The 17,661-nt window shown below is 36.6% G+C and overlaps 1 protein-coding gene across 1 annotated transcript in view; it reads right to left on the reverse strand.

Annotated features, from left to right (window-relative positions):
• LOC150101088 (inactive dipeptidyl peptidase 10-like) overlaps positions 1 to 6,529 on the reverse strand; it is a 51,600-nt gene extending 45,071 nt beyond the window's left edge. Inside the window, exon 1 of the mRNA XM_090402162.1 lies at positions 6,437 to 6,529. Coding sequence (XP_090258288.1) covers positions 6,437 to 6,529 — 93 coding nt within the window. The remainder of the gene's footprint in view (positions 1 to 6,436) is intronic.
• Positions 6,530 to 17,661: the final 11,132 nt, after the last annotated feature.

Raw genomic sequence — 17,661 nt, forward strand, 5'->3', positions numbered from 1 at the left:
AATGTACCGCATCGTATTATCGAATTTTTCTATATCTTTCTGGAATTCAGTTAGCAGCGAGGAGTGTCTGTTTAATTGAGTTACATTTATCGCTTTTGAAAGCAAAGTAAATTAACCAAGAGGGATGATACAGGGCAGAAGGCTGGTTCATTCAGAAACTGGGAATTTTCATCTTACGTTGCATTCAAACTGTTCATAGAATATACGCAATTTTAAAATATTCTATAGTCGCCTCGTAGTATTAATGGTTGTGACACAATGTAAACAACTTGGTTCTGTTTCTTGATGAGCATCAAATGATATTTATTCTGCTATATTCCAAGTTTGTAGTGTCTCACGAGGAAATAAAAACAGTCTATGGCCATACCATGTAGTTTTAAGAGAGCTTTTATCCACTAAAGGGATTCACTTGGATCCCTGCCATGAAAATCTCATGAGATTGCTTTTTGTCTACAAGCATCTCAAATTTTATCTGTAGAGTCTGATGCAGAGATAAGGTAATAGCCTTTCCAAGGCTGTGTGTTATACAGTTTCAAACCTTTGGTTTGTAATCATTTGAATAGTTCTCGATGACTTCAAAGTTTCATTTTGCTTTGATATTGCACTCATTGAAAATTACTGTTCAATTTTTTCAATACGTTCCCGTTGCTTTCCAAACTTTTAATGGCGAAAAGTGTTTGCTTAACAAATAACAAAAGAAAAATAATACCATAGATAACGTAAACTACAAAAGTTTCTGTCTATTTAAAATTCTATCCGATTTTAGACACTAATAATTTAAAAAAAATAAAATTTTAAAAATTGTAATGACATCCAAAACACACCAAAAATATTTACATATATTAATGCTGGAAATAGATATACGAGGGGGGCGCAGAAAATCTGATAAACATCTAGAACAAAAATAGACCAATTTGGAATAAGGGTAAGACTTTTTACTTTTTTCTCAGAGGATTACAAATGATGCAGAAGTGTTGTAACAAATGTACAACACTTTGTGGGGAAAATGTAGAATAATGAGTAAGTTACTCGTACATGCTTCTACCTCAATTCGTTCATAAGTTCATACCGCTTATGATAGAGGTTAATCTTATCTATGTCTTTAGCCACCTGTCTATATGCCTCCATTCCAGTCATCCAGAGATTTTTTGATGATTTCCTCACCAGAGAGATTGAAGAGTCTAGGAGATAGTCTGCCAACACTTTACTCCTCTTAATAAAGAGAACCAGTCTTATAACGTGATATCAATTCTTACTGCAGTTTGGTTATTGTTGTAATGTGGATTTAATAACCCAATAAAGGTAACTTGGGAAACCAGACTTAGACATTATTTCCTGCATAAATTTCCAATTTATGCAGTCGAAGATTTTGATGTAGTCAATAAAGTATAAGTAAGCAGGGCAACTGAATTCTCTTGATTTCTCTGCAAGATGTCTGAGATTTCACATCTGGTTTTTGTTATCTCTTCCCTTCACCAAAAGAGCCTATTCTAAAGGGATGTGAACTTTCAAGCGATGAATTCTTTTCCTTGATAATGTAGAGCATGATTTTACATACTTTGAGATTAATGCTATTGTTCTATAGTCCTTGGTGCTTCCTTTTTTATGGGTTCGTATAAAGATTGTCTTCACCAAGCTCAATGACCAGATTCCAGTAGTCTAAATTCCATTCCATGAGCTCAGAAGTAATACAATCTCTGCTCTTCCCATGCTCTTTATCATCTCGGTATTAATTCCATCATTACCTGCTGCTTTTCCTATTTTTGATAGTTCCGCCTCCTCTCCAATGATGGGAGGTTCATTTCCCGCGTAATGACAGACATTCATTTCCTAATTATATCTCAATTTTGTATGGATTCTGGCAGTGTTTTTCCCTCTCACTCTTTATTTTCTTTCTTGTAGATTTTTTGCTCGAAACTATTAAAGATTGCTTTGAGTTTTGAAACGAGAAGCTTTGTTTTGGTATTGTCTTCATGAGAATAAATCAACTCGCACATTTTATTAAAGTACACTTCTGTATGTTTCTTACAAGAGTTCTTTATTGCTTTATTGATCTCTCTGTAACAATTTCTGTTGATTTCAACTGTCATTTCCCTGGATTGGATTTAATGTCTTTCCCGTGGATCAGATCAAGTGTTTCTCTTCAAATAGTCTTGTTATTTTGCTTCCCACTTGCTTTGGGATATCAAGAGTTACTTTTTCGGTCAAGATCATCGTGACTTGTCTCCATAATTCATCTGATGTGGCATTTTTGCATTTTGTAAGACCTCGTGTAATCTTTCTTCGCTTTCATTCTTGTATACTTCAGATATTCTCGTGATCTATTTACATGATTTTTCTTTATGGTTTCTAAATGGGTCCTCAAGTTAGCAATTAACACTTGGTGTTTGATCCACAATCTGCTTCTTGAGTTTGTAGCAAATTGTTCATCTGTTTCTAATTATTATACGAGGGGCAATCTGAAAAGTTCTGATAAACATCTAGAAGAAATATATTAAAGCAACTGATATAACAACAAGAAATAGCATATCCTCGACTGGTATTCAATATCTTCAGAAAGAACATATCATATATTCTTTCGTGTGTTTATACCGGTTGCTTTAATATCATTTTTCTTCTAGGTGTTTATCAGAACTTTCCAACCCCCTCATATAGTTTATTTAATTTCTAAATCTGTCTCCAGAGTACCTTCGGGTAGAAAGTATTCTATTATGTTGCTGGGAAAATGTTTTCATGACAGGCAATTCATTCACAATGCAAATATTTATTTGCTTTTCGCTTTTTCTGATATTTAACATCAAGTCTATACCTCCCCATACACTTTCTGCATTCAACCTTGACATTTAGGTCTCGCTCTGATATAACAACAAGAATGCATATATATATATATATATATATATATATATATATATATATATATATATATATATATATATGCAAGTGATGCAAGTCTAGCTGATCCTACAGGTAGTGCAAGACCAAGGCAACTCGTGGTAAAGGTGGTAAAACAACTTATGGTAACTTGTTCTGGTAAAATACTTATAAGCTCTGTATTACTAAAATCTGTATTTCTAGCCTGGCTCCCACTGATGAGACTTCAGTAAAGGTCGAAACCGGTCTGAGTAGTGGCCCCTTGCCTTTAATACAAAACATCATACATCCCCTTCTTGGAGATGTGTTTTGGCATTAAGGGTAAATATTAAGATTAGTGATCAGAGATTATGCCACCTTTACCACGAGTTGCCTTGGTCTTGCACTACCTGTAGGATCGGCTAGACTTGCATCACTTGCAGGCGCAAACTTGACTTGTTTGTCTGTTTGCTTACTTAGGAAATGGAGTAAAACCAGGTTTAAAATTGCTTGGTATTTTTAACATATACAGTATATATATATATATATATATATATATATATATATATATATATATATATATATATATCTTCTTCAACCCATCCGACCCTTTGAACGGGTAGAGTCCCCTAATTAAACTCTGAACGAGACGTACTGCTCTCTCTCTCTATACATGTATAAGAAGATGTGATACACTAGTCCATTCATTGAGCAGAGTGTGGTGGTTATACACTAGTTATCTTAATAGACTTTCCATTCCAGTATAATCAATGATTATACTGGAATAGACAATCATTCCAGTATAATCAATGCGTCGATAGTGTGTAGTGCAGTCCTGTCATGTATGAAAAACTTCCTATCCTATATTAATTGGCCTTCCTATGTTCTGAGATGACTCTACACATTTTTGTGCAGCACCTCCACATACCCGAATAATAGATTAAATACAATATGCAGCTTCAATTATATTTTCTCTCGGAACTGACACCTGCTTCGATATTTTAAAACCCGTTAAGTTCGTGAGTTCAGTGGTGTGTGTGGATAACTAGGGGAAAATAAACGACGTCATCAAAAATATTCCTCAAACTATTAACAAACCTATCTTCGGCGATTCATATGCTCATCTTTAACATAGAAATCATGTTCGGTATGACCAGCACATGTCAAGCAGGAATACTCTCCACTCATTCCATCTTCTGCAACGTATACAATGAGCTGTAGCAAAGGCTGGCATAGACCACGTGCTACTAATTTAATGGCTAGCCAGCATTCACTTAAACATACAAAGTATATTTTTGGTACACTTGAAGTAACACCGAAAACAGTAATCACCGTTACTCTGTGTTAGTTTTTCTCCAGCCAATGTTCATTTTTCAAATTATAGAATTCTTTGGGATTGATACTTTTCTCAATTTTCTGGTGAGCTACCTTAAAATCCTTTCCTGATAACAATCCGCATCTTCATGGATGCAGCACAGATGCCTAGTTTTAATAAATGTTCAGTCAGAGTGGTGTATTAAACTGTACCTGTGGAAGAAGGAACCTAAACAGAAACTAAGCACGCACACACGCACACACACACACACACACACACACACAGTAGCTAAGTAAAACTCTAATCAAATGAAAATCGAAAACTTTTAGTGCAAAGAACGAAAAAGATTGGTTGTCGTACAGGAAGGGTCGTCAGTAATTAAATAAACGTCTGTCATTCAGCACCATTTAAGCTACTCTGATTTGCTGAATTTACAATCGAAAAGTAAGTTTAGAATAGAAGTGATCAATCATTTGATTTCGTTTAATTTGGTTATTTCCAGAGGTATAACAAAATTTACATTGATTTTCTGGAGTACTTAAATTTATTCAAAAAAAAAAAAAAAAAAACGAAAGACCTTTCTGGGATTATCAGTTTGCTTTCATGCAAAATTAGAAGAGTGGAAAACTGAAAAAAAAACTGTGTGTGTGTGTGTGTGTGTGTGTGTATGTACAGTGTATTAGATTACATTTGATGCTTTTATATTTGATACTTGGAACTGGACCGAACCCGTGAAGGTTTCAATATCATAACTAGCTTCATTTTATTAATATTTTCTACTGGAAAGATACGCTTTTCCTGGAAAACATTCATGAAAAACCCAATTTCGTCTTTTTATTTGATTCATTCATATATCGAAACCCTTAGGAAACATTACAGTTTATTCAGTTTCCACGAGGCGATTTTAACAAACATCTGGGAAACTTATTTCCCAGAGTGTTTTGAGCCATCTGTGAAATGTAATGGCGGTGCTGTAATGGCTGATTTCCAGTGAAATTATTTATCGCAATCATAGAATAAAATGGCCACATGTTATCTTCAAATTAATCTGTTGACTGCTCTGTGGAAGTTCTACGGAAATAACTAAGTCGATTACTATATTGAAATGCACAAATCGTTGCACTGCTTGAAAGAAATGGTGACATAGTTTAAGAAGAAAAGAGTACAAAGGTAATGCTAGCCTGAACAGAATCTCATTCTTAAACCCCTACAACACCTTATGAGAAGGTTTAGGTCACTCGATTGCAAGGATAAAGGTCGAACGGGATGCAAATAATCGAAAACTGGCTGTAGAATTAACACTTGCATGAATACGAAGTCTTCCTGAATTTTTATGGCATTAAAAAGATCAAAATAAACTTTTAGATAAGTGCATGAACACATGTAAGACTTACTGTTGGTTTTATGGCCAACCACTGTTTTAATCTGAAAGTATATGCGAATTTGTCAGTTTAATTTGAACGATAAAAATAACGTTTTAAGTACGTGTGTATGTTTAGGATATCCTTAATACGAGCCATATAGTTTGAGAAATTTTAAGATCAAAGTTCATGTTTGGAAGAAAGGCTTAATATAACTCGTGTATTTTCAATCGTATAGAAAATGTATACTAGTTGGAACATTCATTCTGTTTTATATTTAATCATTCGTTCTTTCAAAAATTAATTGTTCAAACGCATTCCTGTTGCAAGATCAATTTAAGACTTCTCTGTACGAATGATGAAACTTTTCTCTCAAAATTTCAGTCGTTAGAGCAACGGTAGCGCCAAAGAGATCAACTGCCGACTAATCTTCATTAAGCATTGTTTATCGAATGTTAAGAAAGTGACTACAGTCAACATTTTCCAGATTATCCGTCGTCGAGTAAAAGATCTGCCAAGATGCACATTGTAAGTCGAACACTCGCAACATGTTGCTTCAAACACAGGCGAGCGATGCATTGAATAGCTGACGGTTGGTCATTTCAATTTGACCTCGACACGTAACCCCTTGGGAGACGTTTCCCAACGTGCAAACGAACATCGCCCAGTAACGCTTCGACAATTAGCTCACGCGTTCGTTAGTTCGTGCAGAAATTAAAAAAAAAAAAGGAACAGAAAAGATCACACGGTGGTCCAACTCCGCACAACCGTCAAGCACGCCCTTTCGTTGAGCGCTTTCACAAGGCAGTAGCCAACACATCGAGTGACGGCTCGAGCGATACGCCGTTCTTTCAAGGCCACGTTACAATCAATTAAGCGAACATTAACGGAAGAAAATCGTCTGACCTACCTTGTCATCTTCTTCCATGGTCTGGGATCTATCCTTCATGTTAACTCTCCGGTAACCTTGTCGAACAACTCTTTTCAGAGTCTCGGAAACCATCCGTTGACCTCTAACGGCAACAGTAGCACTAAAAGGGAGCGACTTGCAGCCGACATTACTCTCAATTCCGGGAGGTACTAACGGAATTTTTCTGGATACCTGTTTTCACGTGCTGAATTCCACCCCTTGTTAACGTAAAGGTATGTCTCCGAGATCGCGCTATGACGTATTTCCGTTTCCTTTAAAAACTGACGAAGAAGTGGGCCGATTAAAGCCAAAAGTACAGATTCTCATTGGAAGATAAACTATAGGGGTTGTGAAATATGCTACGAAAATGCTCCACAAGGAATCGATAAAATGCGAAATCTTTTAGTGATGCTAGTGGTGCCATCTAATGTCTTGTACTGTAACTATCTTGCTGCTCTTGTTAGTTGACAAGTAAAAAAGATGGAGTATCTGTTAAAACGTTGTGTAGTAGGAATTTAAAAAAAAGAGAAAGAGAAACCCTCTCTCGGATAAATCCAGATTATTATATGATATGTGCGTAGGATACATTCGTAGTGTTCATCATTTTTTTTACTTTTTTCTTTTTCCATTGTAAATAATACGTTGCAATGTAAACCTACTGCACCATGTAAACGTGTAATTCAAGTACATTTTTAATCCATAAAGGATTAGGTGGACTAATAGATAGATAATTCAGAGGCCCTACTGTAGAAATCGGACATGAAACGTTTGCAATCCACGTCACACTACCACCCACTAAACAAGGTGGACTCACGCAGGGCGATGAACCTCGTCTGCGACGTAAAAAAGCACAAAATACACGAAGTGGCGTTCGCTGACAGGTGTTAGTGTAACTAAGGATCCCCACTAATGCTTACTTTTACCGTGTTCCTAGTGCTACTTTGTAGACGATCTCAGAATTACCTGAGAAGCAACAGATAAGATGCAAAAGAGACTTAAGAAATAACAAAATTTTCCTGTGGGATAACGAAAGGTAACTGACCAAATCGCTGGAGAGAGAGAGAGAGAGAGAGAGAGAGAGAGTTAAGCTAATTGCACTAAAATTAAAGACACTCTTCCAAGAGTTGTCACTATGTATTGTAAACTACGGGGATTCTTACGAGCCTCCGTACACCATCGACCTTGTCCTTTGTTTAGAAAAACTGCAGTTTGAATCCCCGTATGGGACGAGAGGAACTTTTACCAGAGGTATTCAACTGAAGATGAATTAGCCAGTCTTATACGGAAGTATAAGACTGGCTAATTCGAAAATTCGGATTTTTCAAGAAGCCATCGAACAGGACACATGCAGTGAGTAGTCATACTGCACTGGCCTCATAGCCTTACTTGATTTTACCACAATTCCCAACAACTACACACAATAAAAAAAAGGTTTTGTTGAAGAAGGCTTCAAATTTAGCTTCCAAATGTATTTAATTTGCTTTTTGGTCAATGAAACAACTTTATATTCGAAGCCCTAATAAAAAGCAATAATAGAAACAGTTCGTGTCTTTTAAGTAGTGCAATATCAATGCAATTTTTTAAGTTATTTTCTCATTGGTGTCGTTTTCGACATTTTAAGGTTCGCGTTTTCAGTGAACGAAAGTTTAATATCCTTTCCTTCAATATCAAACGAAACTATGGAAACAATAAAAATGTCTTTCCCCCCCCCCCCCGTCATAATCCTTACTCTATGAATAACGGTGGGTTTCTATATCATCAAAGGCAACTTTTCTTCATCGACTATCTCAAGACGGAGGTTGATGATCTGCGTTTAGACACAAACTTTCCTCCTGACGCTGCATCAGTCATCCGGTACGAAATGGATCGATCAGAATGGTGGCAGTTTTGATTGAAAGATATTTATTGGTCGTCGAAGCATGGAAATGATCCACAGACCAATAAATATCTTTCAAACGCCTATTTTACTGCATAAAAGCATATTTTAAAATACGTAATACTACTCTCTCCGTTGCGAGTACCCAATGAATATTGAGTACCCAATTTAAACCATCAAACATTTGCAGCTCAGGGGTTTCCATGTAATATAAATGACAAAATAGAGAATGTAGGTAATATTAAAAAAAGGAATAAACTTTAAATAAATTTTTGAACGAGCCAGTATGACCTGCATTTTTTCTTTTTCTTTTTTCGGAAAGTTCAAAAATTCAAGTTCAGTACTAACTGCTAGCTTAGTTTTCCGATAAAAATAATCATTTTTATCGGAAAATATCTGAGTAATAAGGAAAATGTGTAGCAACTCCTGTACGGATAAATCAGAGTGAGCAGGAGCATTGTCATGGTAGAAATCTCCTTTTTACCCGATTTGAGTTACTTTCACTGCACATATACTGTGTATTTCCGTAGAACATGTATTATAAGTGAACAAAAATACTGATACAGTTTTACCCACTGGGAAAGAATTTATCAGAAAAAAAAAGTCGCAACGTGCTTCAGATGGCTTTCTTTTTTTAACTTAAAAAAAAACTAAAGAAATGTTTGAAGTCAGTCATTATTTTCTGTTGAAAACAATGCCGTTTCCCAGTTTCAGAAGCAGTTTTTTTTTCGCTTTTAAAACAGAATTTGAGCTCGTAATATAAACACCGTGTTATTTGATGAAACCACATCCCCAAGCATGCAATCATATTGCAAAGTATTACTTATCAATAACGTAAACTACAACTTGGATATAAACTTGAATGACTGACAAATGTTATTCTACTCAAACCTAGCGGAGGATGTCTGCATTAATTTCAGTAGTGTCATCTGGTGGTCGCGATGAAAACTTTGTGAGGGCATTTCATATTTATCTAGCGAATCTTTGGAAAATACTGACAAAATTATCTACCTCATTTTATCATCAAATTTCCAGGTTCTTTTTTAAAAAATTGCTTAAATAAATACATTTTAGGAAACTAAAAACAAACCGAAACGAAAGAGATTAACTCACTTGTGTTTATAATTTAAAACAATATCTATCAACCAGGTTTGCTACTGCTATTTAGTATGAGTCCAAATTTAGTCAATTTTGTTTATGAAATAAAATATGAGTATTGTTCTTTAAATTTTGTTCTACACTTGCATGACAGATGTCGTTCCATCTAGAATAATGCAGATAACTTTTCGCTGTGAAACATCAGCGATCCAATCACTTTTGACTTATTTTGCACTTCCGAGAATGTTAGGAGTCAACAGGCAAAGTGTATTTCAATGGCACATTTCCAAATGGAATGTTTTTGCGTGTTCCACATACTAAATATTCGTCAGTAAATCTGCAAATACAGCGATCAATCTGCTTATTGATTTCAGTAGCCTTCGGGCAATTGTCCAATCCTAACTGTGAGTAAGCAAAACAGAATTGTGTTCTTACTAGGGAATAATATTGCTTGCTTTTTTTATGGCCTAAATTCGTGGAGCACAGCCACGCCTCGTGATCACCAATTCAGTAAATGCGCGTGGTTCACAAGATCCCATTCTTTCGTTGGAATAAGAAATCTTTATCTTATCAGCAGTTTGGGCTATTTATTGAGAGGAGAAGGACATTCAAGATCCAGATTGTCTATCAGTGGTATATTTTCGTACTTATTAAGATGTGTGTTCGTAAGGAGATTAATATTTAAGTATTTTCTCTATTTAGTCAATGTCTAGCATTTTAGCTTATGTCGTCTTGATATCGCACTACTAAAAAGAAACGAACTCTGCCTAAGAATCTGTATATGCACTATTTATCGATGTGTTAAGGATAACACTCAAAATTTCTGTCTAGTTGCAAATATTTACATAACAATTAATGACGAGACTGAGCCTAATAGATTTATAATCCTTTGTTTTAATATTTCATTACGAAGCTTAAAGCCCTTTTGACATCTTTATTTCATTAAGTTGAATTCCATATTCTATCAATTCAATATTTTGTGCTAAGTCTTTCGTTCTGCCCTGTGGTTTTTACAGCCCTGTACAAATTCACGTGAATATTGTAATCTATTATCTTAGAACACTAAACTATGGTAATTTTGGGACAATGTCCTCCGACAATTCTGTACCTGTTCCTGCTTTGAAAATCCATCTGGTGTTTTTTAGTTCTTTCAGAAAAATGCATTGCTACGAATGCAGTGGACTTCAGCCAAAAAAGAAATGCAAACAGTTACTGGCTCTGTCTGGTGTTCCAAACAAGTAATTAATTGTTTCAAACTCATGTTGAAAGTCGTTAAATATAAAAAAAAAAAATCACAGAAATTGGAATCACCAATATTTAATCAGTGACTTATTTGTATTGGCAGAATCTCAAGTCGCACTTGGCAGCATACCGAAACTAAAGAAAACTGGTCTGTTTTGAAGAGAAAAAAGAAAGAAAGAAACAAAAGAAAGAGAATTGGACCGCCATTCTCTTATGGGATAAAAATAGACCACGACTCAAGCAAAGACATACGAAAACTTTTCAGTCACATCAGACGTAAATGCGGAATAGCTGAACTAAAAACGAATCTTTACTATTTTGGAACAAATAATTAATTCAAAAAAAAAACAGGCTCCATAAACTTTGAAAATGTAGTCGAAGTACACATTCCTGGATTGAATAAGCCCGAAGATAGGTTACATTATGTTAAAGCATCTCCAAATATGAGGCGAAATATTATAGACTGCTAACAGTTTGTGTGTTCTTAGGCTTGTTTGCATGTTATACGGAATGAAAATACGATTCTGAAAAAATGGCGTCACTTTGAGAGACGCCATTAAAGGTCATCGCACTGTAGACGAGATTCGAACGCAGGTGTTTCTAACGTAATCGTGTCTTCACTGTTGATTGCGCTACTTTCTTACGTTTATTATTTCAGACTGAAGAATGTGCGTTCACTATCTGAAACGAGTACAGAAGTAGTGTGTGTGTGTGTGTGTGTGTGTGTGTGTGTGTGTTTTGCGTTTTCCTCCCAATAGTAACCCTACCAGGAGGTAATTTATTCCTACATGCTCCATTGCATTACAATGCTTATATTATATGTAGCTTATAAGTACTGATTAACATTTACATTTTTGTATCAATTTTCATATTTACATTTATATTTTCATATATACATATATTTACACTATATAATTCATACAATATCAGTAATTTATGTTAGATTACATGCACTGGAAGTTTATCTTATTGGCAAATTTTATTAATTCTGAGTAATACTTTTCGATAAGTCTCTGGCCACTTGTCTCCGGAAGTGATGACGCAGTATTAGAGGGGGGGGGCATCCGGATGGAGTTTAGTAGCTGACAGTCGTAGAGTATGTGGTCAATAGTCTGTTGAAGATGTGGACTACAACTGCATGATGGCGATTCCAGGATATGGAATCTGTGTACGTTGTGTGTTAGTTTTCCATGTCCGGTTAGTAGTGTGATTAAACCTGAGGAAATGGTGTGTTTTTTCAGCCGGAGTTTGCTTCTGATGCTTAACAAGATTCTTTTGTTGTTCATCCGTTTTTTGATGTCTTCCATTCTTCTTCTTCCCACAAGTCTAGGCTTTTCTCTTCTGCAAGTGTTTTATAGCAGATTTTGAGTATTTTTGGTAATTTGTTTCTAGCCATCTAGCTGCTTCTTTAGCTAGCTGATACGTTCTCTCGTTCCCTGCTACCCCAGCATGCGAGTTTACCCAGCAGAACTTGATTTCCCATCCCTCTAGAGTGAGATTCCGAACCAGATTTCTTGTCTGTTCTATTAATGCTATATGGTTGTTTTGGTTTTTTATGCCGTCTGTAGTGCTTTTACTATCGCTGTAGACTGTTGCTGTCTTTTGCTGAGAGGTGTTGAGTTCTAATTCCCAGAAATTTGTAAGGGGCTGAACTATAGCAAGTTGTTTTGCTTGGTTGTTGGAACAGAGAGGATGCAGTCCAGAGCAGCGTTCTTGTATATTGGACTGCCTGTTGTATGCAACGTTCCCTTCGGTTTTGCCTCTGTCAGCGTATATATGGAATTCATCACTTTCGGAGCTTTCCTTGTCCTTAATAAATATTTCTTTGCTTTGTGAGGCCACCTACTGTAGTGAAGCGGATGTTCGTAGTAATTTGGATCGATGTCGTAATTTTCATTATATCTTCCGGAAGTGACTTCATACATAAGAGAGAATTCTTGTATTTTCGAGAAGATCGGTGTTAGAGTTGTAATAACGCAAGCTGCCTCACAAGGTATTGTCCTGTATCCTTTAATTGTTAGTATGGCTATAAGGCGTTCAACTCTATTTAGTTTTTGTCGGTTTATCTTTGATTTTAGTGAATGTTTCCAGGCAGGTGCAGCATAAGATATCAATGGCAGTATAGCTCCGGTATATATTGTTTTCTGCGCTCGTTGGGCCTAATCCCCACTTAATCCTTGCCGACTTTGCTAGAAGGTTTACAGTTTGTAGGCTTTTTTAGCAACATATCAGATGTGTTTGTTGAAGGTAAATCTTTCATCTATTATCACTCCTAGGTATTTTAGCTCACTGGCTACCTCGAGAACTTCTCCGTTTAGGAAGACCGTTACAGGTTGTTTTGATTTTTTGTGAGATGCGGAGCACTTTAGACCTGAAGGTAACTTTTTTGCTCGCGTGCCCACTCTGCAATTTAAAGAGTTTTTCGTTGCCCGTTACTGCTAACTATAAGTCATCGTGTCCCCGAATCATTATCATCGCATCAACGGCGAAAGCTATGACTTTTGTTTCGGTAGTGAAAGGAAGTCTTAAAAGCGAGTCGTACTGGATGTTCCAGAAACCTGCCCCTTAGCAGGAACCTTGCGGACAGCCTCGTTTGACTGTTTTCGTTACAGTTGTGGTTTTTAGTGTCACAGTTGCTCTTCGGTCTGAAAAATATGTTTTGTAAGGTAGAGTAAGTTTTTAGGCATTTTAAATCTATTAATTGATTGATTATGGATGGCCACAACGCAGCATCCAAGGCTCTTTGCACATCGAGTGAGATCAGTAGTACATTTTTTTTTTCTGTAGACTCTTTATTTGCATAATTGCATCTACTGTGCTGGACTGAGGTCGGAATGCGTGTTGATTGCTGATGAATAGGTTTCTTGAGTCGACATAGTGCATTATTCGGTTTATCAGACGTTTTTCTAGCATCTTACCAGCAACGTTTATGAGACCAATTGGCCTATTTGCTAATTTCGTCGGATGTTTTTTTTCCTGCTTTGATTATGGATATAATTTTAGATCGTTTCCATAATAAAAAAAATCGCCCTCTTTTTAGACATTCGTTGTAAACTGTTGTTATGAATTCGGGGAATTCGACAAACGCTCTTAGGAATATATCGCTGGTTATTCCGTCTTCTCCAGGAGTTTTTCTTGGATCCAGTGATCTTGACTCGATTTCATTAGTTTTAAATAAATCGTCGTTAGGCGTATCTACCTATATCCGTTTTTATTCTTTGTCTGTAGAAATCCACAAAACTTACAGACAAGATTTGTGGATTTCTTCATCTGATGATTCATCGGGAATAAACTTGTTGATCATAATAGCTGCAGTTTCTACTAAGTTTTTAGTGTAGGTGTCATCTCTTTTCTTAATAGTTGATAAATAGGTGTTGTCTTATTCTTGCTTGCTGCTAATTTATAAATGCAATTCCAAGGATTCGATACGGTTGAAACAGTACAGAATGTTTTCCATGATTCTGTTTTCGCATTTGTAATTTTGGACTGATAGCTGTATTTGGCTTTATAGTAGTTCTGCGTTCTTCTCTCTCTCTCTCAAATCTTGGTTGTTGTATGTTCTTTAGTATAGTCGTCGGAGTGTGTTAACACGTTTTGTTAGGACTGTTAGTTCATCTTCCCACCAAGGTACTGATATTCTTCCATCGATGTTTAGCTTCTTGGCTGTTCTGAGTGTTTGACCGCTGGATTGTTTCTGATCTGATGAAAGCGCAGAGGCGAGGAAGTCTAAATCGGTTTGTGCTGATGCCCGGATGGCTAGGTTCTTGTCTAGGCTGAGCTGCTGTTTGCTGATCCCATTAAAGTGATGTTCTGAGATTAGGCATGAAAATTTGGTTTTTAATACTTAAGCAAATATCTCTAGATTGGTTTCATTAATGAAGTACTTGATGTTAACACGATTTTGTGTGGTGTATTCCGTTTAAATTTTTGATACTGATAATGAAACTTAATATGCGATGTTGAGAACAACTTTCCTCTTCGCATTTCCATTCAGAAACCCGGGATAAAATAGCGTTGTTTGCCATTGTTAAATCGATGAAGCTGCTTCCTCTGGTATTTTCAAATGATGGACTGTTGCAATCGTCATTTAGTATTTGTAGGGAATTTGATGCTATGAACTCTTCCAAATTTTTTCCTCTTTGTTTGTGTTTTCGTTAAACCATAATACCGAATGGGCGTTGCTATCTATTCCTAGAATTAGGCCGTGGTTGGTGGTAAAATCCACGATGTTGCCCATTTTTTCAAGTTGTATTTTATGTCGGTGCGATGGTTTAGATACATACTTTCAGCAAAAGTTTTAATTCCTCTGTACGTAATTTCGATAAGTACCGAGTCCTCGTTGCTGTGCTGAGAAATTAATATTGCCTCGACTTCAGAGTTGACCACGAGTATTGCAGCCCTTTTTCTTTCTGATCCTTTGGAAAATATTTTAAAATTACTTGGAAAGCCGCATATTTTGTTGTTGATGTTGTAGGGTTTTTGTATTAATGTCAGTTCTATATTTGTTCTACTTATGAGTTCTGTTAAGTTATTTACAATCTTTATAGAGTGTTGAAGATTTATTTGAAGGCATATCAGGGATGTAGTGCTGTTTCTGCTACTGTCTGTAGTTGTTGTATGTCGGGCAGTCTTTGTTTAGTGCCGTGGTTGGCAGTCGTTTTGATTTTGGCAATTTATGTACTTCATCTCGGACTCATTTCGTGGACACTCGCTGAACTTGTGTTCCATAGAGCAGAATGGACAAGTGGTTTTTCCCCTGCAGTCTTGTGTATGATGGTGAAACTTATTGCAGTTAAAACACCTCAGAACACTTACGTAGTCTGCACAATGGCAAATTGTTCACAACATTTTAACACCGGTTTTCTGCAATTTGGTCTTCACTGTTGGATCAACTTCTATAATTAAGTTTCTCTCGTTCGTGTTTGTTTATTTGTCCTGATGAATTTCTGTGTCAGCTTTGTATCTCAAATGAAGAGTTCTTCGTTCTGCATGCGGATTGAGTCAAATGCGTTGTTCGTATCAATTTCACTGGGAATATCATATATAATTAGCCTTGGAAAATGCTTCTTACTGGGATTTGCCACTAACGTTTTTGCATTCCTTAGAGATTTCGTTATGTAGCAAGTCTATGTCAGTCTTTTCTTTTGATTCAATTAAACTCCTCCGTTATTAATACTTTTCATTTTTGTGATTCCAATTTTTATTTTTCTTGGGTCGATTTAGTTTCCTTATTATTTAGTTGTGATATCGGTTTCGCTATTAATTTATAGCAAGGATTGTTTTCAGATTTATCTTTGTTTTTAACGACTTGCGAGTATAGCTGATTAGCCTGAGATAGGTTAGCCCGTTCCTGGTTGTTTTTTATAATAGTCTGTAGTTCTATTGATACTTTGGTTTCGTTTTTCATTTTATGGATGACCTTCGTTAGTTCACTCACTGCAGTTCCAATGTCCTTTTTTAATTGTTCCTTAAATTGCCACTTACTTTGGCTACGTTAGGCAGCAAATCTAGGGCTGCTGCACTTTCTAAGATACAAAGTTTAAGAAAATGTACTTACAGTTTACTTATTTTTTCTAGAAGTGACGCTTCCATGGAATTAGACTTCAGAAGGTGTGATCTTTGTACCTCCCAGCGGCTGCAGCACGGAGGGGTGCTAGCCCTTGCCATAGCAGTTAATCCTATTTATGTTATGTCTTTAAGAGTATCTAAACAATAGATGCCGTCTGACCAGCAGTACGCGCTTAGAACTATAAAAAGCAAAATGGTGGAGTAAATTAACCATGGAGTAAATTACTCACTGTTAGAAAGAGAACCGTGCAAGCTTTTAGTGGGTACTCTATACATCCATTTTTCTTGTTTGTTAACGCACAAAATCACGGTAAAAAGAGGAGCGATTCCAGGCAAGTGTGTGTGTGTGTGTGTGTGTGTGTGTGTGTGTGTGTGTGTGTGTGTGTGTGTGTGTGTGTGTGTGTGTGTGTGTGTGTGTGTGTGTGTGTGTGTGTGTGTGTGTGTGTGTGTGTGTGTGTGTGTGTGTGTGTGTGTGTGTGTGTGTGTGTGTGTGTGTGTGTGTGTGTGTGTGTTCAACTGGTCGCAATTTACCAGCCAGCTTAATTTAAGACAATAAGTGACATCTCATTTCAAAAAATTAAATAAGTAGTAACAAAATTTCATATTTTTATACTGAATACGATATAACAAAAGAGAAATAAACTATGATAAGACCAGAAAGTTGATCCATTTGAGATCCGGCTATTTTCCTGACATTTTTGTTTTAACTGCGATGATAAATTTCCCTCTGATATTCGAGGCAACAAGAACAACCACTTCTTCTTGTGCAGCTTTTCCCACTTAAGTAGGGTCGCTGTTTGTGGTGAGTCTCTTCCACAACTTCCTGTCTTGGGCTTTAGCCACATTCGAGTTCTTCATCCTGAAGTCCTCCTCCACCATCTTTTCTTTGGTCACCTGCGCTTCCTCCTCCCCTGCACATCCACCTGCATGACCTTCTTCCCACATACTCTTCCTCCCTCCTCATCACATGACCAAACTATCTCAACCTTGCCTCCTGTATCTTCGCTCCTAAGTTCGTAACTTTCACTGTTCCCCTCACATAGTCATTTCTCAGACGATCCTTTCTAGTCACACCGCAATTCTCATCTCTGCTACTTCCATCCTGCTGATGTTATTTTTCCTCAGGGCCACAGTATCCATAACATACGTCATAGCTGGTCTCACTACTGTCCTGTAGATTTTGCTTTTTAGATTGATCGGCATCCTCTTATCGCATAGACTCCAGTCATCTCTCTCCAGTTCTTCCATCCTGTTTGTATCCTGCATCCCACTTCCTTCTCAGCCTCACCATCCTCTTTCATTGTTGAACCTAAGTATCTAAAGTCGCTGACCTTCCTAATGACATTTCCTTCCAGCAGCAGATCTGTCTCCTGGCTGCCATTCACTTTGTAACACATACAGGGTGTTCGGGATAAATTTGACATATTTATAATTAATTATA

Source organism: Typopeltis vanoorti, chromosome 12 (assembly GCF_054136105.1).
Source record: "Typopeltis vanoorti isolate ZY-2024b chromosome 12, IOZ_Tvanoo_1.0, whole genome shotgun sequence".
Classification (NCBI taxonomy): Eukaryota; Metazoa; Arthropoda; class Arachnida; order Uropygi; family Thelyphonidae; genus Typopeltis; species Typopeltis vanoorti.